The following is a 23565-nucleotide window of genomic DNA, read 5'->3' on the forward strand; positions in this document are numbered from 1 at the left end:
AAAAAAAAAAAAAAAAAAAAAAAAAAAAAAAAAAAAGAGGTGATAATTTTAATAACAAATCTTATTCTTTAACCCAACATATGCAAAAAATAGTTATCAATATAAAAATATTAATTGGCTATATTTTTTTTCTTACCTAGCCTTCAAAAATCGCTATGTATTTTGCACTTAAAGACAGCACATTTCAACTCGGAAGGGAAATTTTCATTGGAAATACAATCCGTATTTAGATTTCATAAAATTTACAATTGAAAAAGTAGATTCAATAGCCAAGTTGTTTCAAATGCACTGAAACCTTCTCCAATAGTTATTAAGTACCCATTTTTAAATTTCCATTTATTAATTAATTTTATTTCAATTGATTTATTTATTAAAACTAAATTTGAAAATGCAGTTTCTTAGAGAAACTAGACAAGTTCAAGTGCTCAATAGTGCGTGGCTACCGAATGAACCTCGCAAGACACAAGAGCCCCTTTCTGAAGCTAAGACTTCATCCCAGGATTCAAATAATCCCAAAGATTCCTCAAGAGTTGGAAGTTTACAAAGAAAGGAAGGGAGGAAAGAACCATCAGAATTTAATCCCTTCAAAAAAGGCCTGGCTTTAGAAAGAGGCCAGGAGGAAGACAGGAAGCGAGTATGGAAAGTGAAGTACAGCTGCAGTTTCGTTGAGGCGTAAAATGGATACACAGCGCGCTGTAGCTCCGGCTCAGAGAAGTTTTTCGTAGAAGGAAACGAAAACGTTGCGTTGGCCGGGAATCGAACCCGGGTCAACTGCTTGGAAGGCAGCTATGCTCACCACTATACCACCAACGCTGTTAACACTATGTCTTTAGAAATCTGTATATAAGATAAGCAAAGAGTATGACTTTCCTGACCGTTCTAGCAGTATCTTGTGTTTATGATCCCGAGGTTAAACACGCTAAGCTCTCACTTGGTGAGAACCGATTCTTATGACTCGGCCCCGCCCACAAACGGCGGGGGGCTATGAACGCGGAAGCCACTGGCTCTGGAAGCCTCAGGGCGGGGCCGGCTGACATCCCAAAGAGAAAGCCGGAGTTGAGCACCGCCGGGTGATTTTCCTCTGCGGTCTTCTCTTACCCCTGCTCTCCTCACGTCCCGTAGCTCCTCACGTCCCACCTCCGCAGCTGCTCGAGACTCCGCACTGGATCCGCCGGCTGTCGGATTCAGCAACAGCGATTGGTGCCGAGGATCCGAGGGAGACGGGCCGGCACAGGGTCTACCTTGACGTGGCTCGACCCCTCTAGAGAAGTAGAGGGGCGCTCGAAGAGTCGCCAGGGAAAATGGAAGCTTAAGGTTTAGTTTGGGTAGTGAGGAAGTAGGAAAGAGGAAAGAGCTGTCGGAGCCTGTTTTATTTTTCTCGCTTTGAGACAGGGTCTAGAGAGAGTTAGAATCTTATTTGAACCACTAAGTAGACACAGTAATGTGACCTGATAGCGTGCACTATCAGTATATGATAAAATTAGGAGAAATTAGGAAATGCTCTTCAGCGGGTGTCAGGATGGCCGAGCGGTCTAAGGCGCTGCGTTCAGGTCGCAGTCTCCTCTGGAGGCGTGGGTTCGAATCCCACTTCTGACAAATGTATGTTTTCGTTCTTTTCCTCCTGATATAAACCAACTAGGAATTGTGCTTGAATTCGTAGAGACTTTTCAATCGATCAACACTGCTTTTTATCCTGAGTATCTACATTTACGAAAATTATTTGTGCTGTTCTGCACATATAGAACTAAATCTATTTTTTCTGTATTGTAGGCTGGAGTCTGGTCTATGAAATCAGGGAGCAGTTGAGACTAAGATTAACTTTGCACTCCAACTTCCCAGTGTCAATTTATCCATTCCTTTATAAGACAACAATGTGTTGGGCCCTTTCTGTGCGTCAAGCACACTAAGGCAGCAGATACCATCTCCTTTGACTAAACAAGAGGAGGTCCTCAACTCAGGATCCTTTAATTTGCCGTACGGTCTTAGTCTGAGTTTTTTTTTTTAACGCTAACGCAGTAGGGTCAAATTTTGATAAGGATCAGATTCTCCACCGCATTGCCCCGCTGCCCCGCTTTTTTTTTTTTTAGACAGGATCTCACTCTGTACCCCAGGCTGGAGTACGGTGGCGCGATCTCGGCTCACTGCAGCCTCCGTCTTCTGGGTTCACGCGGTTCTTGTGCCTCAGCCTCCCAAGTACCAGGGGTTCGCGCCTGCAGTCCTAGCTACTCCGGGAGCCTGAGGCGAATCTCTTGAGCCCAGGAGGCAGAGGTTGCAGTGAGCCGAGATCCTGCCACTGCACTCCAGCCTGGGGTACAGAGTGAGACCCTGTGTCAAAAAAAGAAAAGTAAAATCTGAATAAAATCTACAGTTAGTCATTAATGTTATACCAATGCCAATTTCTTAGGTTTGATAAATATAATATGATTATGTAAGATTTTAACATTAGGGGAAGTAGGAAGGATATAGAGTAACTTTATGTAGTATCTTTGCAACTCGTCTGTTCATCTAAAATTATTGCAAAATCAAAAATTCTTTTAAAAAACCAACAACTTGAGGCCGGGCGCGGTGGCTCAAGCCTGTAATCCCAGCACTTTGGGAGGCCGAGACGGGCGGATCACGAGATCAGGAGATCGAGACCATCCTGGCTAACATGGAGAAACCATGGGGAGAAACCCCGTCTCTACTAAAAAAATACAAAAAAAAACTAGCCGGGCGAGGTGGTGGGCGCCTGTAGTCCCAGCTACTTGGGAGGCTGAGGCAGGAGAATGGCCTAAACCCGGGAGGCGGAGCTTGCAGTGAGCTGAGATCCGGCCACTGCACTCCAGCCCCAGGGACAGAGCGAGACTCCGTCTCAAAAGAAAAAAACCAACAACTTGAAAGTGGTTGCCTGTGAGGAGTAGGACCTGGGAATGGGGCAAGAAACTGCTTGTACCAAGAATTGATTTTTTAATAATGGGCATGTGTTCTGATTTAATTTGTTCAAAATTCCCCCCACCCCCACCTTTGGAACTGGATGACATCGTCGTGATTACAATAATCAAACTAAGACTACATACAACTTAAGGATTTTTAGATACCTAGTATACAAGAAACTAAACCAAAATGATCAACAGACATTTAAAAGTAAATGAAGTTTGTTTAACAAATGAAATTTGTTTAACTCTCTACATAGAAGAATAGATTGCACTCAACTGGGAGGATCTGAGATGTCACAACTAAACACGATAAAAATCTTTCTTCTTATATTCTGTGTGTTGGGTTTTTTAAAAGGAGAAAGAGGCATGCTATCAAAATACTGAGAAACTATATAAAAGTGAGTACCATCAATCCTCTTCAGAAGTTCAAACAGGTTGAGGGGGTCAATGTTAAGAGTTGAGATAAGGTTCAGGAAAGGGAGAATGTAATGCAGGATGTACGTGTTACTCCATCTCTCTCTCTCTCTCTCTTTTTTTTTTTCGGGTTCCTTCCATATGAAGCCAGGTTGCATAAGACTTGGGCCAGGGCCAGGAAAAGAGGGCAGTTAAAAATGTGAAATGACAGCCAGGGACAAGTGCATTATTAGTGTAACCTTCTCCCCATCTTTAAAAAATCAACCTAACAAATATAATGTATAAGGTAGCATTGTTCTAGCCTATAATTTCTCTCCCATAATTTCTGAGATAAAAATAAATCTCCCATTGTGCATAGGGCAAATATACTATGGATTGGATTGTTTGGGAACTAACACAAGTTTATCCTTTTGATTATTTTCTTTACACCAACAAAGCAAAGGCAAATATCCTTGCTTTTATATTGTCATTGACTCACCTGGCAGTAAAGTTGTGCCTGAGGATATTTTGCAGGTTCAGTCACTTGCTATAAACTGGGTGTGGTGGCTCACACCTGTAATCCCAGCACTTTGGGAGGCTGAGGCGGGCGGATCACCTGAGGTCAGGAGTTCGAGACCAGCCTGACCAACATGGTGAAAGCCCATCTCTAATAAAAATACAAAAATTAGCTGGGTGTGATGGCCGGCACCTGTAATCCCAGCTACTCGGGAGGCTGAGGCAGAAGAATCAGTTGAACCCGGGAGGCAGAGGTTGTAGTGAGTCGAGATTGCGGCACTGCACTCCAGCTTAGACGACAGAGCAAGACTCCATCTCTGCAAATATACAATAAAATGCACACTTTTTCTCACGTGGTTCAGCATCCAACTGTATTTCAAAGGCATAATATATCCAATCGCAAAACATCCAGGGGAAGGTCTGATAATAAGTGGAGTTATGGCCTATTTGTAAGGTGGCATGCTCAGGCTCTAGAATTAGACAGGACAGAGTTCTTCATTCCAGCCTTCCCCTCCCCTGTCCCCACTTAATAGCTTTGTGTCTTTGAATAAATTGTTTAACCTCTTTGAACCTCATAATCCTCATATTCAAAAAGAAGACAGTATTCCATAATGCTGCTGTGAAGATTAAGTTAGATTGTGTATGTCAAGTACCTGGTACATAGGTAACATCCAACTAACAATTAACAGTAGTTGCTAATGTTTGTTGATAGTATATTACATGCCTGACATTCTTCTTTGCCTCTTACATGTATTAATTAATTGAACCCTCACAACAATCTGGAGGTTGGTACTGTTATCATCATCATCCCAACTGCAGGGAAGGGGAAACTGAAGAGTTTAATTTGCACAGTATGTAAAGTGGCAGGGCTGAAAATCTATAGTCTTGTTCCAACATCCTCATTATGCCAAAGGCAGAAACCAGATGGAATCATACTATTTCTCTGACATGAAGTCAGTAGTAACTTTAATCATACCACCAGACCTACTTCCTCTGACATATACCATCCTCCAGAGTCCAGGACTCAAGGTCTTTTCTCTAAAAGAACAATGGATAAAGTGACATGATTAGAAACAGCTAATAAGCATGTAAACTATTTGTTAGTGTTACTAAAACACCTAGACTGACAAACTAAACCAGGCTCCTATGACAAAAATACAGAATTTGTATCATAGGATCACATATGGAAACCTTGCCAGTACTTAAGTTTCTCCTCATTCTCTGCTTTTCCAATTCCACATCTCTCCCTCTCTTTCTCATTATAAGTCTCAATCCTCTCCTCTTTATCAGCCCTAACTCTTCAGTACTGTTCCAATGTGTTGGCCTCAAACTCTTTTCCAAATCATGCCTTCCACTATAGAAATCATGCACACGGTCTCAGGAATATTATTCACATTCCTTCTTCAGCACCCACCCCAACATTTTCTGCTTCTGAAAGCCTTTGTGTACTTTTGTACTTTGATTGGTTGGAATGAAAAGCAAGAAGGAGTTTTTAAAGTTTATTTAGGTCTATATTTTACATAACAAAATTCATACATGCAAGTAACAAAATACACAAAATACAGGTGAAAGCAATGTTAAAAGTGCCACATGAGCATTAATAAATTAATGACTTTTTATGTGAAGTAGAAGAAGACGAACCTCCCTCCCCTCAGAAAGTCAAAAGACTTCAGTTATGAAACATCCTGGGAAGAAAGTTCTAGCTTTGGGGAGAAGACCCCCCAGCCCTTCATTTCTGAAGGGTAGGATCATAGAATACAGTCTAGAAGACCCATATCTGTGGGGAAAAGAAAGAGAGATCAGCCTGTTACTGTGTCTATATAGAAGGAAGTAGACATAAGAGACTCCATTTTGTTCTGTATTTGAGATGCTGTTAATCTGTGACCCTACCCCCAACCTTGTCCTTGCAAGAGACATGTGCTGTGGTGACTTAAGGTTTAAAGGATTTTGGGCTGTGCAGGATGTGCTTTGTTAAACAAGTACCTGAAGGCAGCTTGCTGGTTAAAAAGTCATCACCATTCTCTTGATCTCAACTACCCAGGGACACGTACACGGCCAAAGGTCGCAGGGACCTCTGCCTAGGAAAGCTAGGTATTGTCCAAGGTTTCTCCCCATGTGATAGTCTAAAACAATGCTGCTAAAAGGTTTATGGAGATGTTTGCATATGTATATCAAGGCACAGCATTTTCCTTTGAACTTATTCATGTCACAGAGATCTTTATCCATATGTCTTACTGCTAATTTTCTACCTACAATGATCCTATTATCCTGCCACTTCCTTTTCTTTAAGATGGTAAAGATAATTATCAATAAATACTAAGGGAACTCAGAGACCGGTGCCAGCGTAGGTCCTCTGTAAGCTGAGCGCCGGTCCCCTGGGCCCCACTTTTCTTTCTCTATACTTTGTCTCTGTGTCTTATTTCTTTTCTCAAGTCTCTCGTTCCACCTAATGAGAAACACCCACAGGTGTGGAGGGGCAGGCCACCCCTTCAATACCACAGCCCTGACAGTCACAGCTGACTTACCACGAAGGACCGTTCAATCAACCTCCTCAATGATGGGACCAGTGCTGAGGTCCCCCTGACAGGCTTGAGCACCACAACTGCTACCCCCGGGGACACCAGGCCCACCATAGAGCCTGGAGAAGATGCAGCAACAGATTTGCTCCAGCTACGTCTTCTGATGCTCATACTCCTCCTTCTCTGCCAGCTGGTTGTGTTCCAGCCAGGCAAGGACTTCCCGACACTTGTCTTGCACATTGCGCCTGTCCTCTTCGGGAATCTTGTTCCTAAGGCTTTCCTCTTGCAAAGAACCTTTCACATGGAAGACATGGGCCTCCAGCGAGTTTTTGGCAGATACTCTGTCCCTCTGGGCCTCATCCTCAGCCTTGTACTGCTCGGCTTCAGGAACCATCCTCTCCACCTCCTCCTTGCTCAGCCGGCCCTTGTCATTGGTGATGGTAATCTTGTTAGCCTTACCTGTGCTCCTGTCAGTAGCTGTCACGCTCAGGATGTCATTAGCATCAATGTCAAAGGTCACCTCTATCTGGGGGACTCCACGTGGGGCAGGAGGGATGCCACTGAGTTCAAAACACCCCAGCAGGTTGTTGTCCTTGGTCATGGCCCTCTCACCCTCATACACCTGGATGAAGACGCCAGGCTGGTTGTCTGAGTAGGTGATGAAAGTCTGGGTCTGCATGGTGGGGATAGTGGCATTCCTCTGGATCAACGTGGTCATCACCTGACCTGCTGTCTCCAGCCCCAGAGACAGGGGAGCCACATCCAGCAGCAGGAGATCCTGCACTTTCTCACACTTGTCCCCCATCAACATGGCCACCTGCACAGCAGCCCCATAGGCCACAGCCTCATCAGGGTTAATGCTCTTGTTGAGCTCTTTGCTGCTGAAGAAGTCCTGCAGCAACTTCTGCACCTTGGGGATGTGAGTAGAGCCCCCTACCTGGACGACGTCATGAATCTGGGCCTTGTCCAGCTTGCCATCCCACAGGGCCTTCTCCACCAGATCCAGGGTACTGCGGAAGAGGTCTGAGCACCTTCCTCAAAGCGCGGCACGAGTGATGGACGTGTGGAAGTCCACGCCCTCGAACAGGGAGTCTATCTCCAGGGTGGCCTGGGTGCTGGAGGACAGGGTGCGCTTGACTCGTTCACAGGCCGTGCGCAGCCTGTGCAGGGCCCGCTTGTTCCCACTTAGGTCCTTCCCATGCTTCCCCCGGAATTCTTCCATGAAGTGGTTCACCAGCCGGTTGTCCAAGTCTTCTCCACCCAGGTGGGTATCTCCAGCAGTGGCTTTCACCTCAAATACACCGGGGTCAAAGGAGAGAACTGACACGTGGAAGGTGCCCCCACCCAGGCCAAAAATGAGCACATTGAGCTCTCCCGCGCCCCGCCGGTCCAGCCCATAGGCGATGGTGGCCACCGTGGGCTCATTGATGATCCGCAGCACGTTGAGCCCCGCGATGGCCCCGTGTCCTTGGTGGCCTGGCGCTGCGAGTCATTGAAGTAGGCCGGCACGGTGAGCACCGCGTGCTTCAGGGGCTGGCCCAGATAGGCCTCGGCTGTCTCCTTCATCTTGCTCAGCACCATGGACGAGATCTCCTCGGGGTAGAACATCTTGTCCTCCCAGCGGTAGGACACGCGCACCTTGGGCTTGCCGCCCTCGCTCACTACTTGGAAGGGCCAGTGCTTCATGTCGGACTGCACCGTGGTGTCCGCGAACTTGCGACCGATCAGCCGCTTGGCGTCGAACACGGTGTTGTGCGGGTTCAGGGCCACCTGGCTCTTGGCCGCGTCCCCGACCAGCCGCTGGGTGTCGGTGAAGGCCACGTAGCTGGGCGTGGTGCGGTTGCCCTGGTCGTTGGCCAGAATCTCCACGTGACCCTGCTGAAACACGCCCACGCACGAGTAGGTGGTGCCCAGGCCGATGCCCACCGCGAGCTCCCGCGGGGCCTGCATGGCTGAAGCTTCTTGTCTGATGCGCTAGGCCACGGACGCTGCTGCCGCTGCGCCGTCAAGGGGCGCTCAGCAGTGAGGCTCTCCCTGTGGTTTCTCTGCAGCCAGCCCGGCTCGGAGCTGCTCAGCTCCGCTTCCACGGGTTTTTTTTATCCTTTTGAGCCTCCCCCAACCCCCGCCACCGCGAACCTTCCCGCACCTTCCGGGCCAGTCTGAGAGCCGCCCGCCCGGGCTGACTCAGCCGGGCTGCCGGCGCAGCGCTGACCCCAGGAGAAGGTTCTGACGGATCCGGCCATGAGCTGGGGGGCGGGTCGGCTGCGCCAGGCCAGCCCGCCTCTGACTCAGGACTGCTGAAAGAAACGCGGGGAAGGTTCTAGTTCCTCCCGGCTGGCTCTGAGGATGCGCGGTTGTGGCAGAGGCTGCCAAGGCAGCAACTTTAGAGGCAAGGTCTCCCCGGGGCTGTGGGAGGTCGGATCCCTGAGGCGCACAGGGGCCTGCCGGCTTCCTTGGAGGGCTGCTGCGAGTCCAGTGGCTCAGGAAGCCGGAAAATATGTTACCATGCGAATACAGATATATAAGATATATATGTATATATCTTTTTTTTTTTTTTTTTTTGAGACGGAGTCTCCCTCTGTCTCCCAGGATGGAGTGCAGTGGCCAGATCTCAGCCCACTGCAAGCTCCGCCTCCCGGGTTTAGGCCATTCTCCTGCCTCAGCCTCCCGAGTAGCTGGGACTACAGGCGCCCACCACCTCGCCCGGCTAGTTTTTAATTTTTTTTAGGAGAGACGGGGTTTCACCGTGTTCGCCAGGATGATGTATATATCTTAAAACAGTTTTATCTTGAACAAAATATTTTCCAAACCGCGATTTAAGACGCTGCCTGATTCCTTCGTGAATGGCCAGAGATAGCGTTAAGGGATGATATCGAGCTTTAAGAAACGATACTGCAGCCCGTTTAGCTGCTAGTAGCATTGGTGGTTCAGTGGTAGAATTCTCGCCTGCCACGCGGGAGGCCCGGGTTCGATTCCCGGCCAATGCACGCTTTTTTTTTTTTTTTTCCCCTGTATTCATTTCGGTTATTTTTCTCATCTAAGTATAATGACTCTTGAATAAATTAAACCACGTGGCCGAAGAGTTTAGGCTCCTCCAGTTTTGTTCTCCCTCCTTTACCACTTTCCTCAAAGGAGAGGTGACATCGTGCTGTGGCCCTAGGACTCGGGAGACACCTCGCCACTCAGCCCAAGAGAGAATGCAACACCCAGGGAAGGAGGACGCAGTGTATGGTCGGGATGTCCCTCATGTTCTCCCCAGCGTTTGTATCACCGAGGAGCCTCCTCTCCAGAGGCCCAGTGGAGAGGCCCAGTGTGCGTTTTTCTCTGTGGCCTAAGTGGGTTCTGAGTCAGAGACCAGGACTCAGGTGGAGAGTAAACTACTACAGGCTCCAGTCCGACCTACGCCCTAAATGCTGGAGGACGAGATGGGTTCACTGGGCAGTAAAGTCACACTGGTTTCTATCAGGCTGTGACTTTGTGAATTGAGGCCATTTCCCACTTTCTTTAATCCAGAACATTCCATTCAGATCATCTGGTGTTCGGATTTCTACTGAAAGCCAAAACAAAGACATTTCTGAGACTTCTGAAGATTGACAAAATGCTCACACAATTTTCCCTGACCTCCCCGTCAGGGAATCGAACCCCTCTCTCAAGCATGACAGGCAGACATACCACTATAGAAACAAGGGTGGCAACTGTAACGGCTGGCAGCTGGAGCCTATGTGCTATATTCTGGTGTTATAATTTAGCAGTGTATTAGAGAAACTTAAAAGTTGGCTTTTATTTAATGTTACTTGCCTGATTCAAAGGAAACTTCCATTTGTAAAAAGAGAAACTAAAAACCCTTACTCCATAGGTGGCTATTTTCTCCTTTGACAGGTTAGAACCCACTAGGAAGTTCGAGAGACCTTTTAAGAGGGAGGCAGGAGTCCAGAAGTAGAGGTCAGTACTGTTCCTGGGCTGGGTTTCTTGGTCAGTCCTCTCTCCGAGAGCACCAGTGACAGCTGGTAGAATTTGCTGCTTGAGAGATCAGCTGTACTGGTAAGGTGATCAGTCCAGGAAAAAAAAGGAATGTTTAAAGAAATGGGCAATATATGACTTCCACAGTGGAAAATCAAACTGTCGTCGAAAAGAAGTAACCTATTTCATAACTCCAAGAGGGAAATAAGCTGTCGGCTTTAAATTCACTCACTCTCAGTGTCTAAGCTGGTCACAGCTGGATGCCAGAGTCAAGACATTTGCTGACGGTCTGCAAGAGATGGGTCTTCACCTCAGCAGGGAAAAGCTGGCCCAGCCAGGGGGTCTATGCCCTGGCTTGTTAAGGGATTCTCTTGTGTGGACTCTTCTAACCTTCTCTTCCAGCCCCTACTCACCTCAAAACCCCACTTACCCACTCACCTCCAAGAGTTACAGGTATGGCCCTAATGCAGCCTATGAATGTTACCACAGCATCACACAGGCATGCTTCCAATGTCACTTCTTTTTAATTGATCTCTTCAGAGTGGTTCAAACATAGCACAGGGGAGCTTATGCATGCAGTACAGTTTTGGTTTTGTTTGCTTGTTTGTTTTTTGTAAAAGAGTCACTGCAGGGTTGTTGGGGTTTTTTGTTTGTTTCATTTTAGTTTTTTTTTTTTTTTTTTCTGGTTCCTGCTCTGTTCCCCAGGCTGGAGTACAGTGATGCAATTCCAGCTCACTGCAGCCTTGAACTCCTAGCCTCAATCAATCCCACCTCCACCTTCCATGGCTCTGGGATTACAGGCATGAGCCACCACAGTTGGCCTAGTACAAATTTTATACATACACTTAAATATATCCATTTATGTTTAGTAGCTTGGTTTGAGTAGCTTTAAAAATAGAACTGACCTTAAAGTAATGACTGAAATAGACATTGTAAAGTGGTGCAATGCTCACAACTCAATATTGAGTACAAAAAAAAGCAAGTTGTATGTGTTAGCCCATTCTCACACTGCTAATAAAGACATGCCTGAGACTGGGCAATTTACAAAAGAAAGGTTTAATGGACTTATAGTTCCACGTGGCTGGGGAGGCCTCACAATCACGGCAAAAGGTGAAAGTCACGTCTCACATGGTGGCAGACAAGAGAGAGCCTGTGTGGGGAAACTCCCCTTTTTAAAACCATCAGATCTCATGAGACTTACTCACTATCACAAGAAAAGCATGGGAAAGACCTGCCCCTTGATTCAGTTACCTTCCACTGGGTCCCTCCCATGTGTTGTGGGAATTCAAGATGTTATTTGGGTAGGAACACAGCCAAACTATTTCACTATAGAACAAAATTTATAGTATAATCCAAACTGTGTATATATAATGGTCAGTGACATCTACTACCTGTTTGCCCTTGAACAAGTCATTTCACCTGTCTGGGCCACAGCTTCCTCCGTTTTAAAATGAAGAGATTGGACTACATTGTTTCTAAGGACTTTCCAGTTTAAAAGTCTTTGATTTCAAATCTCAAAGAATTTACTCATTCCACACATATTTATTAAGTGCTTTACCATGCACCAGATACTGACCTGGGCTCTGAGTATGTGACAGTGAACAAAACAGACAAAGGCTTCTCCTGGAGCTCACATTCTAATGAGAGGAGTGGGGAAGTCAGACCCAAAACAAACAGTAAACATATATTAATAGCACATCAGTAGTAATAAGTACAATGGAGAAAAATGAAGAAGGAAAGGGACATTAAGAGTATGGGAAGGCAGACGGGTTATACTGAATGATCAAGGAGACCTCACTGATAAGGTGACATGTGAGTAAAGACCTAAAGGACATAATGAGGCATAATGTGGGTCTATAAGAACATTCCAGAAACAGGAAATAACATAGGCTCTGGGCAGAAGTATAACTGGCATATTCAAGGAAGAGCAAGAGTGACCAAAGACAAGCAAGGAAAAGCCGTAGGAGGTGAGGTCAGAGAGAGTGAAGAGCAAGATCCTGTAGCATCTTGTAGAGCATTGCAAAGGCTCTAGCCTTTACTCCAAGTGCAAGGGGAAGATAGTATATGATTTTGAGAAAAGAAGTGACAAATATGACACACATTTTTAAAAGATCACAACAGCTGTTGTGGTGAGAATAGACTATAGGATGGCAAGGGTGAGTGCAGGGAGGCCAGTCAGGAGGCTATTGCAGTAATCCAAGTGAGAAATAATGGTGGCTTGGATCAGGTGGTAGGAGTAGAATACGGAGAAGCGGTCAGATCGTTGGGTGCATTTTAATGTAAAAGCAAGATTTAATAAGGTTTTGTATATTTGAGGAGCCTCTGTCTAGGGTGATATGGTTTGGCTGTGTCTCCACCCAAAATCTCGTCTTGTCATCCCCATAATCCCCATGTGTTGAAGGTGGGACCAGGTGGAGGTAACTGGATTATGGGGGCAGTTTTCCCCATGCTGTTCTCATAATAGTGAGTGAGTCGCACGAGAGCTTATAAGCGTCTGGCACCTTCCCCGCTTGTACTCACTCCGTCCTGCTACCATGTAAACAAGGTGCCTGCTTCTCCTTTCCCTTCTGCCGTGATTGTAAGTTTCCTGAGGCCTCCCCAGCGATGAGGAACTGTGAGTCAATTAACCCTCTTTTCTTTATAAATTACCCAGTCTCAGGTTATTTCTTCACAGCAACCTGAGAACAGACTAATAAATAGAGTCTGGAAGCTAAAGGGTAGGTGGAAGCTCCGTAGCCTCCTTAAAAATCGATGTAAACTATCCAACAGAAGCAGCTGCTACTTTTCAAATGCAAAAAAATTTTGCACAGTGGTGCTGCATCCCAGGAAAATGGAAGGCTCTTTAAGGGCACTCACCAAACCATCAAGGAGACTGTTGGTCATGTTTCTAATCTGCCTGGAATGGCTTCTCTGAGAAGGTCACATCCTTCTGGTAACTACATTGGGAAAATAGCAGTGCAGGAAGTCAGCAATCTCCACTGACGACTCATCTGAAGTTTGCCTTTCTGAGAACTTGTGTTCCAAAACAAAGTGAGTGTTTTATTTGCCATAGAAGGAAAGGGAAGAAGACATGGAAATAGGAATACAAGTTCATTAGAAGAAAAGTATTCAGTTTTAAGAAGAGGGGCACTCACCCTACACTCCAAATCCCCATCTCTCCTCTCCCCACATCTTATCCATTACTACCTTCTCAAGATTTTCATCACCAAAAGAAACAGACCCCAGATAGTTCAGTCTACACCCCAATCAATAGAGCCCTGAAAAGGTAAACAGAATGTTTTCGTTATAATGTTTTATTACAAAAGTAATATATGATCATTATAGAAAAATAAAATAGGTCATCAATAATTGCATCACCTTGAAACAATCACTTTTAATTTGTTGTTAGAGGTTAGTCTATTTTAACATTTCTGAAATCATATAGACTTACATGATTGTTCTCATGTAACCTGTAACATAAGCATTTCTCTTGTTGCTATATCTGTTAATAACAGTGGTTTGATTAATTGTATTGGCTGTGTGGATGTGGAACAGAAGATTCTTGATGTCAAGAAGGGCTGAGGCACAGAAGGTACAGTCGGTCATTTGGGACCATATTGTCTGTGGCTTTCAGGACAGGGAGCTTCGGGACTCAGGTAGTGACTCTGGAAGAATCCTTCTCTTTTGGAACTGCAGCATCCCTTCGTCTTCCTCAAGGGGAATTTAGTCCAGGAAATACCAGATCCTCGCCTCTCTAATTCTCTTCTCAAATCCCAAGGCAAAACAATGGAGACCTAATGTAGTGCTGGTAATTGGGCTGTTTGTTTTTCTGGAGCTTCTGACTGCCTAAGCAGTGAATAGGTGGTTTTACTCTCAGCATGAAGAAGGCAGAAACCAACAGTAGGGATCCACAGAGAGGGCATAGTAAAGACGATGTTAAAGAGGGCGGGCATGGTGGCTGATGCTGGCCATCCCAGCACTTTGGGAGGCCGAGGCGGGCAGATCACTTGAGGCCAGAAGTTTGAGACCAGCCTGGCCAACATGGCAAAACCCCGTCTCTACTAAAAAAAATAAAAATACAAAATACAAAAATTAGCTGGGCGTGATGGCACATGCCTGTAATCCCAGCTACTGGGAGGCTGAGGCATGAGAATCGCTTAAACCTGGGAGGCAGGTTTGCAGTGAGCCAAGATAGCACCACTGCACTCCAGCCTGGGTAACAGATTGAGACTCTGTCTCCAAAAAAAAAGAAAAAAAAAAGATGTTAAAGGAAAAATCTGAGGCACAATATACTTTTAAAAGGTTATTTGAGTCAGAAGCAATTCATGAAGTTCAGTGTTCCAGCGGCAAAATGTCACAGGCAAGTATTTATTGGGGAAATGTGGAAGCAAAATAAAGACATTTGATTGGTTTTCAATTACGTAATTGTTTTTGGGGGTGGTATCTTGTTAGAAAGTCCCTAGACAGATAGTTATATGTTAGTAGGCTGCTTATGATTGGCTGGGGTTGTCTTATTTCTAACATAAGGATTTACCAGAAATGATCCAAGTTAAGTTTTGCTTACGCTCGTAGTATGACCCCAGTGAAGTTTTGCTTATGTTTCTAGTTTAAGCAAAGTTAAAGCTATTTCTAAGGGCCAGGTGGTTTGTTTGCTCAGGAATTTTTCCAGTCTCCATTTAAATTTTCCTTTAACAATTCCCTTCTTTTTGTCATCCCACTCAGCAAGCTGAGAGTGTGACCACATGGCATAACATTACTCTTAGTTATTACTGTTGACATAGTTGTTGGGAGGAAGAGTCAGGTAGATGTTTTTATCATCATCAGTAGGTGCCCTGGGGTTCAGAGTCATGTAGCCCCCGTCAGCTGTTTCATAGTCATTGTTAGTTTCTTCAAGTTGTTTCTTTCTGATGGCAATCGTTTGATGTCCAGGTGGCTGCAGGAAAGCATTTAAAACCCGTAGGATAATTCAATACACCGGGGAGGTAAATACAATAACTATAAGGAGAATAATAGCCAAGGATTGAAAAAATTCCTCTGAGCAAAGATTCTCGGGAGCCAAGACTTAACCAATCGAATAAATTAATGAATACAAATAAATATTATCTGATGAAAAACTCACATTTGTTCTTTAAAGTCTTTTAAATTTTAGGAGGTTATTGTTTTGCACTAAGCTCCTGCACTAGGCCCAAACAGAACAGACTAAAAATCAAAATGGAATCACCCATGATAAAGTTTCAAGTCGCCAAACAGAAACTACATTGTTATCTGGCCTTTGGAAAAATCAGGAGAGAGAGATAATAACCTAATAACCTAAAAACCTAATTTTGCAAACAGGCCAGTTTCAATTGGCATCCTTACAAAAAAGTAACCTGATGTTAACCAACCAGTTATTTATTATTCTGTTTCCCATTCTGTCTTTTGCAACTTTAACCAGCTTTAAAATAGCCAATCCACTTTAAATTCTTTGTTTCTTTCTTCAGACCATTCTCTGTCTATGAAGTCAATCTCCTCTGCTGTAACTCATTGGAAACCTTATTCTATTTTAAGGAGGCAAGTGTTGCCCAGTTCTAGAATCACCACAAAGCCAACTGAGATCTTTAAGCATTTCTTTTGACATCAGTAGGAACACAAGCTCTTCCTTGTTAAGCATTAAGATATCAAGAACTTCTATTTTGGGGTGCTATTGAGGCTAACTTGCTCATTTTAGATTGTGTTGCTTGAAAGGAATCAGGGTATTATTCTATTAAAAAAACAGAGTTGGCCGGGCGCGGTGGCTCAAGCCTGTAATCCCAGCACTTTGGGAGGCCGAGACGGGTGGATCGCGAGGTCAGGAGATCGAGACCAACCTAGCTAACACGGCGAAACCCCGTCTCTACTAAAAAATACAAAAAACTAGCCGGGCGAGTTGGCGGGCGCCTGTAGTCCCAGCTACTTGGGAGGCTGAGGCAGGAGAATGGCGTAAACCCGGGAGGCGGAGCTTGCAGTGAGCTGAGATCCGGCCACTGCACTCCAGCCTGGGCAACAGAGCGAGACTCCATCTCAAAACAAACAAAAAAAAACAAACAAACAAACAAAAAAAAAACCAGAGTTAATATTTGGAGCAAATTATGATCTTAGTTTTTGAGTTTAGAGGGCAGCTAGGTGAAACAATTTCTAGATGTGAATTTGAGGCAAGTTTAAATGGTAGACTGAAGATGGCAGTTGCAATGTGATGTGCTTTACTGGTTTGCAATTTGAATGTCTCTGGTTATTTCATTAAATATTCTGGTACACTCTCTGAGTGACCCACATAGCAGCAGGCATTAAGATTGGCATTAAGGCATACATGCTCTGTTGTAGTGATTTTTCTGAAGCTTAAAGTCACCAGTTTCAGTTTGTAGAGCTTTGAAAAAAGGCAGTTTTAGTTTTTAGTGGAACTAAAAAACAAAATATCAGGAGTCAATCCAGTTTATAGGGAGATAGTAAAACTTCAAAGAAAATGAACAGGCTTAGAATTTGACAATGGATGCACCATAGTTTTCTACTAAAATATAATCTTTTTTATTCTGGAGAAAATATTTTATTTTCCATTTTACCAAAATCAAAGTTAACTTTTTTGCAAAATAAATCTAGTTTCATTAAATTTGACCTGATTATTTATATGGGTATAATAAAATAGTAATTTAAAATATATTTTAGCCAGAGCTTTGGTGATATCCAAGACACTTTACTGACTTTGTATCAGTCAACTTTAGTTTTTAAAAACTATCTAGTAATTGAGAAATCTCAGATTAGACCTTTAAAAGCCTCTCTTGGCTAAGAAGCCAAGCCAAGGACTTGCCCAATTATGTCCTGTTACAAGGAGAACAGATTCTTATTGAACCTATGCAAATACCCAGATTGAAAATGAAAATAGTTAATAAGAGTTTCCAAATTCTGAAACAATCAGGTAGACAGAAAAAGATAAGTGGAACACTTTTTTATTTTTGTTTTAGTAGTTTGTCTTATCTGGAAATGGTGTAGATATTTAATGAATACCTGTCATTTCATTTAACACAGTTAAAGTGGCAAACATAACATTAAACAGAACCAACTACCTGTCATCTCAAGGTATTTTTTTTTTTTTACAAATTTTGTAGGAGACAACAAGAGCTTATTTGGGTAAATAGGTAGAATATTCACTTTCATTAATACCAATATTCTTATTTATTAAAGATTACTCAGGTAATATGAAGTTGAAAAGCATTTTGGCAAAGTTCTTTTTTTCTGAGAAAATATGTAATTTATACAAGTGCTTATTTTTCTCTAGGCTAATTGAGTTCCTTTAATACTGTTTCTAATAAATACCTTCTGGAGGCAGAATAATAGTATGTACAAATAGCATACATATGTGTAGATATACATAAACATACAGAAAGATGCAAACAGAAATTCATGGCTTTTGTTCTGAAATTTTAGCCATGTGCCAGGTACAATAATATAAAACTAATTAGTTGGATCCAGCTTCTGGGAGTTAAAGTTAGCTGTTCAGATGGCTGACACTTTTTATTGGTATTTGTGGAGAGGACTATTAAGATTTTTCTTTTGCCAGTTTGTTTCTAAAAGTTCCTCCTTTTTTTTTCTTTTGATGAGTCATTTCACTGAAGCTTGTGTTTTAAAAACATTTACACACCTCAAAGACCCAGAGAAAGGGTATTAAGCTTTCTCCAATAAGGAATTTTGGGGCATTTTCACCTATTATTAGGAGTCAATCTTAATGAGACTGTGGATTAAATTTTAAATGACTGACTAAGGAGACATCTAGTTTATCTGGCCTAGTTCCAATTAGTCTTTATTCTTTTTAGCCTTAGTGGTTGCTTTTATAATAGTTCATTTGTGCAATAACAAGAGTTAAATTTAGTTGTTGTAGATGCTCCTGGCTCATTTGAGGATCTAATTTTTTAAGGAGGTTAGCATTGAGTAGGTTCAGATGGAAAAAGCAAGCAAAGAATAATTTCTTATTAGCACATTGTAGAGATTTACTGAGAGACTATTTTAAAATCATTCTTTTAGAAACCTTTACATACCAATCAAAATGTTTATCATTGTTTCTGAGACATTTGGGATCTCATTTTTTCCCAATACATCCCTTAAATGAACAATTTTTTCTAGATTTAAACATCCTCACTGTGACCATTGCAATTTTAAGTCATCTGTGGTAAGGCACACCTATTTCTCTAGAAAGTCACAGGTTCTGGGCCCATATTATCTGAACATAAAAAATCACTGTGTTTCAGATGGAGGAGTCCCAGACTCTGTGCATTCTGACAAAGTCATAATATCTTGCCCTTCTGAAATTTACCTACCTGAGGACTCCAATTGAACCCCCAGTTCAGTTTCTGTTGAACACCTAGTTCAATCTGTCAAATACCCAATTTGACCTCTGGATCCCAATCCAGAAAGCAGACCTTGTCTGGAAACTAGTACACTGTACTGGACCTAGTGTAGTTCCTGTTGAAAACAGATGAACTTGTCAAACACCCAGATTAACCGCTGAATCAAATGAGAAATAAAATTACTGAAATAAGCTCAGAGAGCTCAGGACACAGTTGCAAGCCTGATATCTGAGAGGGACTTACCTAGTGACTCACAAATGCAGTAAGAAACCAGTGAATACAGTGGGCTCAATGGGTACCTATGCCTGGTTACCCATTGCTCTTAGGGATATCTGGGGGAGAGTCTACTTTATATCCTACTTCTGACGCCAAACTGTTAAAGAAAAATCTAAGGCACAATAAAATTTTAAAGAGTTCATTTGAGTAAGAAGCAATTCATGAATTGGGTGACACCAAATCAAAAGAGGTCTAGTGTTTTAATGACAGAAAGTCAGAGACAAGTATTAATTGGGAAAATGTGGAAGTAAAATACAGAAATTTGATAGGTTTGCAGTCACATAATTGTCTTTTGGGTGAGGTACCTTACTAAAGTCTTCTTAGTCACATAGTTATGTTAGTTGGCTGCTTACGATTGGCTAGAGTTAAATCTTACTTCTGTCTAACATAAATATTTACCAGAAATGATCCAAGTTAAGTATTACCTATTTTTAGTTACAATCCAACTTGAGTTTCACTTATGTTTGCAGTTTAAGCAATGATAAGGCTATTTCTAAGGCCTGGGTGGCTTTGTTTGCTCAGGAGTTTTCAGGCCCAGTCTCCATTTTAATTTTGCATTAACAAAGGCAAAAAGAGAGGAAACAGGGGAGAAGGGATGGGGGAGGTGGAAAAGGAGATGACTGGGATTACTCACCTCAAATTGGGCAGCCTTCACAGGATCAGTGGAATTGGCTGTGGGGAAAAAGAAAAAGATTAGCCAGGGCACTGCTGTTGAAAAGGGCCAGCCCTTGCTGATGCTGAGGCTGCAAAATCATAACCAGACTCAAGGCAAGGACTGCTGACCCCTTGACACAGTCCTGTAAGGCCAAGGGCTAAGTAAATATGGCCTCATGTTCCCACCCTTGGGGTCACCCAGCCACAGCCTTCCCCACGGGACACACTGGTGGAGGGAAGCAGTCACTTGGGCCACACTCTTTTCAGGGAATTGCTGAGCTTTCCTAGAAGCAACCAGACAGCTTGGGGATCTGAGATATTGGGGAAGAGGTACAGGAGGGGTGTTCAGCATCAGAGTGAAGTAAAGTCCAGGTTTTTGCTGACCACATCAGGGAGAGAAGGCTGAGGGCCATTTCCACATTGTCCAAATGTCGTGCATCTTTGTTGGAACTTTGAAGAATATAGTAAGTACTCCATAGCATTAAAAAGGAAGACAGAGTGAGAAAGTAACAAGAGAGAGAAAAAGAGAGGCAGGGAGGGAGAAAGGGAGAGGGAGAGAGGGAAGCACTTTCTCTGGTTAGTGTCCAAAACACACCTAATTTCCTCATGTTTTTGTCATAAAGGGACTTTGCCAATGTGAAAAGCAGCCTCAGTATCTGCAAAGCAGCATTTCTCAGGAAGTTAGGAGGTGTCTGACACAATGTATCTAGTCTCTTACCCCCTGAACACAGAGAGTCTTTACTGCAGCAAACCACATTCTGAAATCCCGTTCTAATACATTCCCCAACAATTCCAGCAACCCAGCTCTGCCTTTTGGGAAAGGATTTTTAAAAACCCGTTTATGCAGCACCAATGCCTGGCTGCAAAACTGCCTTGTGAAATGTGCTTATGCCAGCGTAGACAGAACCACACAACAAGACAGATAATTCAGTTGCTCGGACTTTGTTTTTTCCAGATCTGCTTTGGCCCTGGTGTGAACACAGGCCCCTGTCCCCACTGGGCCTGGCCAGCGGACACGTGACCTTGCTCCAAGCACAGCTGGACGAGTGGTATTTTGCTCAAGCTCTCAAATCTGTTGACTCTGCTCTGAATCATACTCCAGCCATGTGAGTTGGGGTCTTTGACAGCCTCTTTTTCCTGCCTGTTCCTACTGTCATGGAAGCCCCCAGAGAAAGCCCTGGTTTCCTTTGTGCTCTGACTTTACTTACAGTCTGGAAGTTGCCTGGCATCCTCCTGGAAGTTCCTTTACATACTCCCACCTGAATGTCAGACCTAGAAGGCCTGAGAGGTCACCCCAGTCACCCACTTATTTCCTCAGTGAGCAGACTGAACCCCATCAGGGAGACTGACTGGCTCAAGGCTCCACTGTGTGATGGGGGCAGAACCAGGCCAAAATTCAGTCAACCTTGAGTGCATGGGCATCGGAACCAAGCTTTGCCCACAGAGTAGAGCCCACTAGTGCCCCAAGTCCCCAGGAATTTTCTCAAGCCCAAACCTCCTCTTAGCATTCCACAGACAGCTGAGCCTGGCCACTCCACCCCATCCCTTCACAGAGACAGATTCCTCAGCAAATCGAGGGGTTTTCAGGCCTCCTCCTCCTTTCCCCTTAGAATCCTGCCTCCCGCATCTGATTGGCCTCAGTCTTACAGCCCCTAGCCCTATCCTTTGCCAGCTCTGCCAAAGCTCCACGGAAAGACCAAAGTATCTCTGATTTCCTGCTCTGGAAATATCCCCAGATTCCTGGTCCCAGAAATTTGAACACAGCCCTCTCTATCTGGGACTGGTGTTTCTCTTCTCATCTCCAGAGAGGTCCTCTTTAGGCCCAGAAATCAGACTCAGAGCTGACCAAGTGATTTTAGCCCTGACCATCCCCTCACCGCTGCTCCCTCTCTGGCTCCCAGCTGAACTCGCACAAGCCCCTTCTGGCTGGCTCCGGTCCAGCGGGCAGCCCTGGTGAGCCATCACTGAATCCCTGAGACAACCCTGTACTTACCTGGTTTCTCAGGGAGGGTCTCTCCCATTTCTCTGCACTCAGGGTTTCCTGGGAGAGCTGGGAGGGGCACACAGGAGGTTAGTAGGATTAGGGGGTAGGACCTGAGTCCTCAGGACCAAAGACCAGGGCCAGGGTTGGATGGGACCAGCTCAGGCCTTCCCTCTGGCAGATGCTTCCCGTCCTCCCACCCCCAGCTCCCCTGCTCAGGGGCTGCTCCCACCTGCAAAAGGGCTGGTCCAGAGGCAGAATTCAGCTCACCCATGGGGACGCCCAATAGTGTCAGAAAGGCCACTCATGGCATCTGTCTGAGGCTTGCTCTGCCTTTTAAAAACACCTCTGTGTCTCAGTCTCTCTCTGTTTCTCTGTATTATCATCAGTAACTGAGGTCCTGGCTATGAACCAATTGCAAAGTGCTTTGTGAGGTGTTAGTGGGATTATTTCTCTTTCTCAGCAGCTTGCAGCACCCTCTCTACTCCCCCGTGACACCCATATAAGCCCCACCCAGCCTCAGTCCCTGCCTTGGCCAGGTGCCTGGAGAGTCCTCTTTCCCTCGCTAAGCGCTGCCCTCACACACCACCTCCTCCAGAATGGCAACAGCCCTGTTTGTGTGCTGTTATTGCCTGACAGGCACTGGTGTAAGAGCGTCAGCCTCTTTCATCCCCATGGCAACCCTGTGAGGTGAGTCCTATTAGTGCTCCTGCTGAGGATGAACTAATAAATGAACTAATAAATAAAATGTGGGCCTAGATCTGAATGCGTATCTAGCCCTAAGAGAGGGATTCTGGAAATGTCTGGGGTTAGGGCCTGGACCAAATGCAAACTGATAACAAAAGGGACTGGGAGGAGCTACAAACCTGAAATCTGCTTTTTCCTGCAGTAGATCAAGGCCACTACAGCAGCAACAATGGCCGCTACAGCAATCCCAGTGACCACAGCCACATTGATCCCCATCGGTGAAGAGCTGCCCACGCTGGGCACTAGGGAAGACAGACATTAGGACAGGATGGGGGTTACTATTTTAATGACAACTTGTATTCTCCTTGTCCCACCTCCCACCTCCTCCAGTGCTATGTCCTAGTGCTTGTCACCCAAAGCTCTTCTGTGCCTGAGTCACTCACCAATGCAAGACTCACTACATCCCCCAGCCTCACCTGCACAGGGTTTCTGTGGCTGGACTTACGCCTCCTTCCTATCCAGGTTTCTCCACCAAACTAATAAAGGCACATTGGCGAGCAGGCAGGAGCAGAGGAAAGGAATCCCCTTAGCCCTTGGGGGCAGTAGGAAGGGTGGGCCCAAAGCCTTGCATAGCTGGAGGCATCGTTACTCTATGGAGCACAGCCGTGAACAGACTATGACATGCCAGGCTTTCTGGAGTGAATGGCTATAACATGAGCCATGAGAAGAAACGAGGCAGACTTCAGCTCTTAGGAATGCCCAGGAGCTTTGGGAACCTCTGCACCAATGAGGGAGCTCTGCTTTGCTGCCATCTTTAGTTTGGGGCCTTCATTTCAAAGTGGAACAAGAGCCTGACTACCTATTACCTGGGAGGTGACGGCTCCAAGTTCTGGCCCCTACTCCTGCTCATTGGCCAATACTTAGCCAGGCCTCCACACCACTCCTCTTTGCTCCAGTGCCCAATTTTGCTGCTGTGGCCTTTCTCAGACCTCCGTGTAGACCCATGTGACCTTAGTGCTTGTCCATCCCCTCTTCTCCCCTCCCTACATCTTGGCAGATTCCCCATACCTTGGACAGTGATGGTCACAGGTTTGGATGAGTATGGCGTGTAGCCTATGTTTCCTGTGCAGTGGTAATCACCACTGTGACTGTGGTTTGCTTGTGGGATGGAGAAGTTGGGATCCACATGGGAAAATTTCTTGGATATTCCATTCTGGAAGAATGTGACCTTGATCAGAGGCTTGTCCTTCCAGCTGTGGCACCTCAGCATGATGGTTTCTCCCTCCCGGAACTCCAGGTGAGGGGTCTGGAGCGCCAGCCACTCTGAAAGA

The 23565-nt window shown here is 44.8% G+C and overlaps 2 protein-coding genes and 3 non-coding genes across 12 annotated transcripts in view; 2 read left to right on the top strand and 3 right to left on the bottom strand.

Moving 5' to 3' along the window:
- Window positions 1-741: 741 nt before the first annotated feature.
- TRNAG-UCC (transfer RNA glycine (anticodon UCC)) lies at window positions 742-813 on the bottom strand. Its single transcript has one exon. It is a non-coding gene; the product is annotated as a tRNA-Gly (tRNA).
- Window positions 814-1513: 700 nt separating this feature from the next.
- Window positions 1514-1596, top strand: TRNAL-CAG (transfer RNA leucine (anticodon CAG)). The gene has a single exon. It is a non-coding gene; the product is annotated as a tRNA-Leu (tRNA).
- Window positions 1597-6245: 4649 nt separating this feature from the next.
- Window positions 6246-8761, bottom strand: HSPA6 (heat shock protein family A (Hsp70) member 6). The gene is given in 2 exon segments (XM_017892661.1): window positions 6246-7807; window positions 7810-8761. Coding segments are annotated over 2 exon segments (1929 nt in total). The 5' UTR covers window positions 8294-8761; the 3' UTR covers window positions 6246-6362.
- Window positions 8762-9259: 498 nt separating this feature from the next.
- Window positions 9260-9330, top strand: TRNAG-GCC (transfer RNA glycine (anticodon GCC)). The gene has a single exon. It is a non-coding gene; the product is annotated as a tRNA-Gly (tRNA).
- Window positions 9331-14616: 5286 nt separating this feature from the next.
- FCGR2A (Fc gamma receptor IIa) overlaps window positions 14617-23565 on the bottom strand; it is a 15018-nt gene continuing 6069 nt past the window's right edge. For 3 of the 8 annotated variants that reach the window (XM_017892665.1, XM_017892663.1, XM_017892667.1), the window contains 5 exons: window positions 23303-23557; window positions 22414-22536; window positions 21560-21616; window positions 19547-19584; window positions 14617-15215 (listed from right to left, as the gene is read on the bottom strand). In XM_017892665.1, coding sequence (XP_017748154.1) covers window positions 15042-15215; window positions 19547-19584; window positions 21560-21616; window positions 22414-22536; window positions 23303-23557 — 647 coding nt within the window. In that variant the 3' untranslated portion in view covers window positions 14617-15041. The remainder of the gene's footprint in view (window positions 15216-19546; window positions 19585-21559; window positions 21617-22413; window positions 22537-23302; window positions 23558-23565) is intronic. The other 5 variants (XM_017892670.1, XM_017892668.1, XM_017892664.1 and 2 more) reach the window with 3 other exon arrangements.

This window comes from Rhinopithecus bieti, unplaced genomic scaffold (genome assembly GCF_001698545.2).
Source record: "Rhinopithecus bieti isolate Rb0 unplaced genomic scaffold, ASM169854v2 scaffold_22442, whole genome shotgun sequence".
Taxonomy (NCBI): Eukaryota; Metazoa; Chordata; class Mammalia; order Primates; family Cercopithecidae; genus Rhinopithecus; species Rhinopithecus bieti.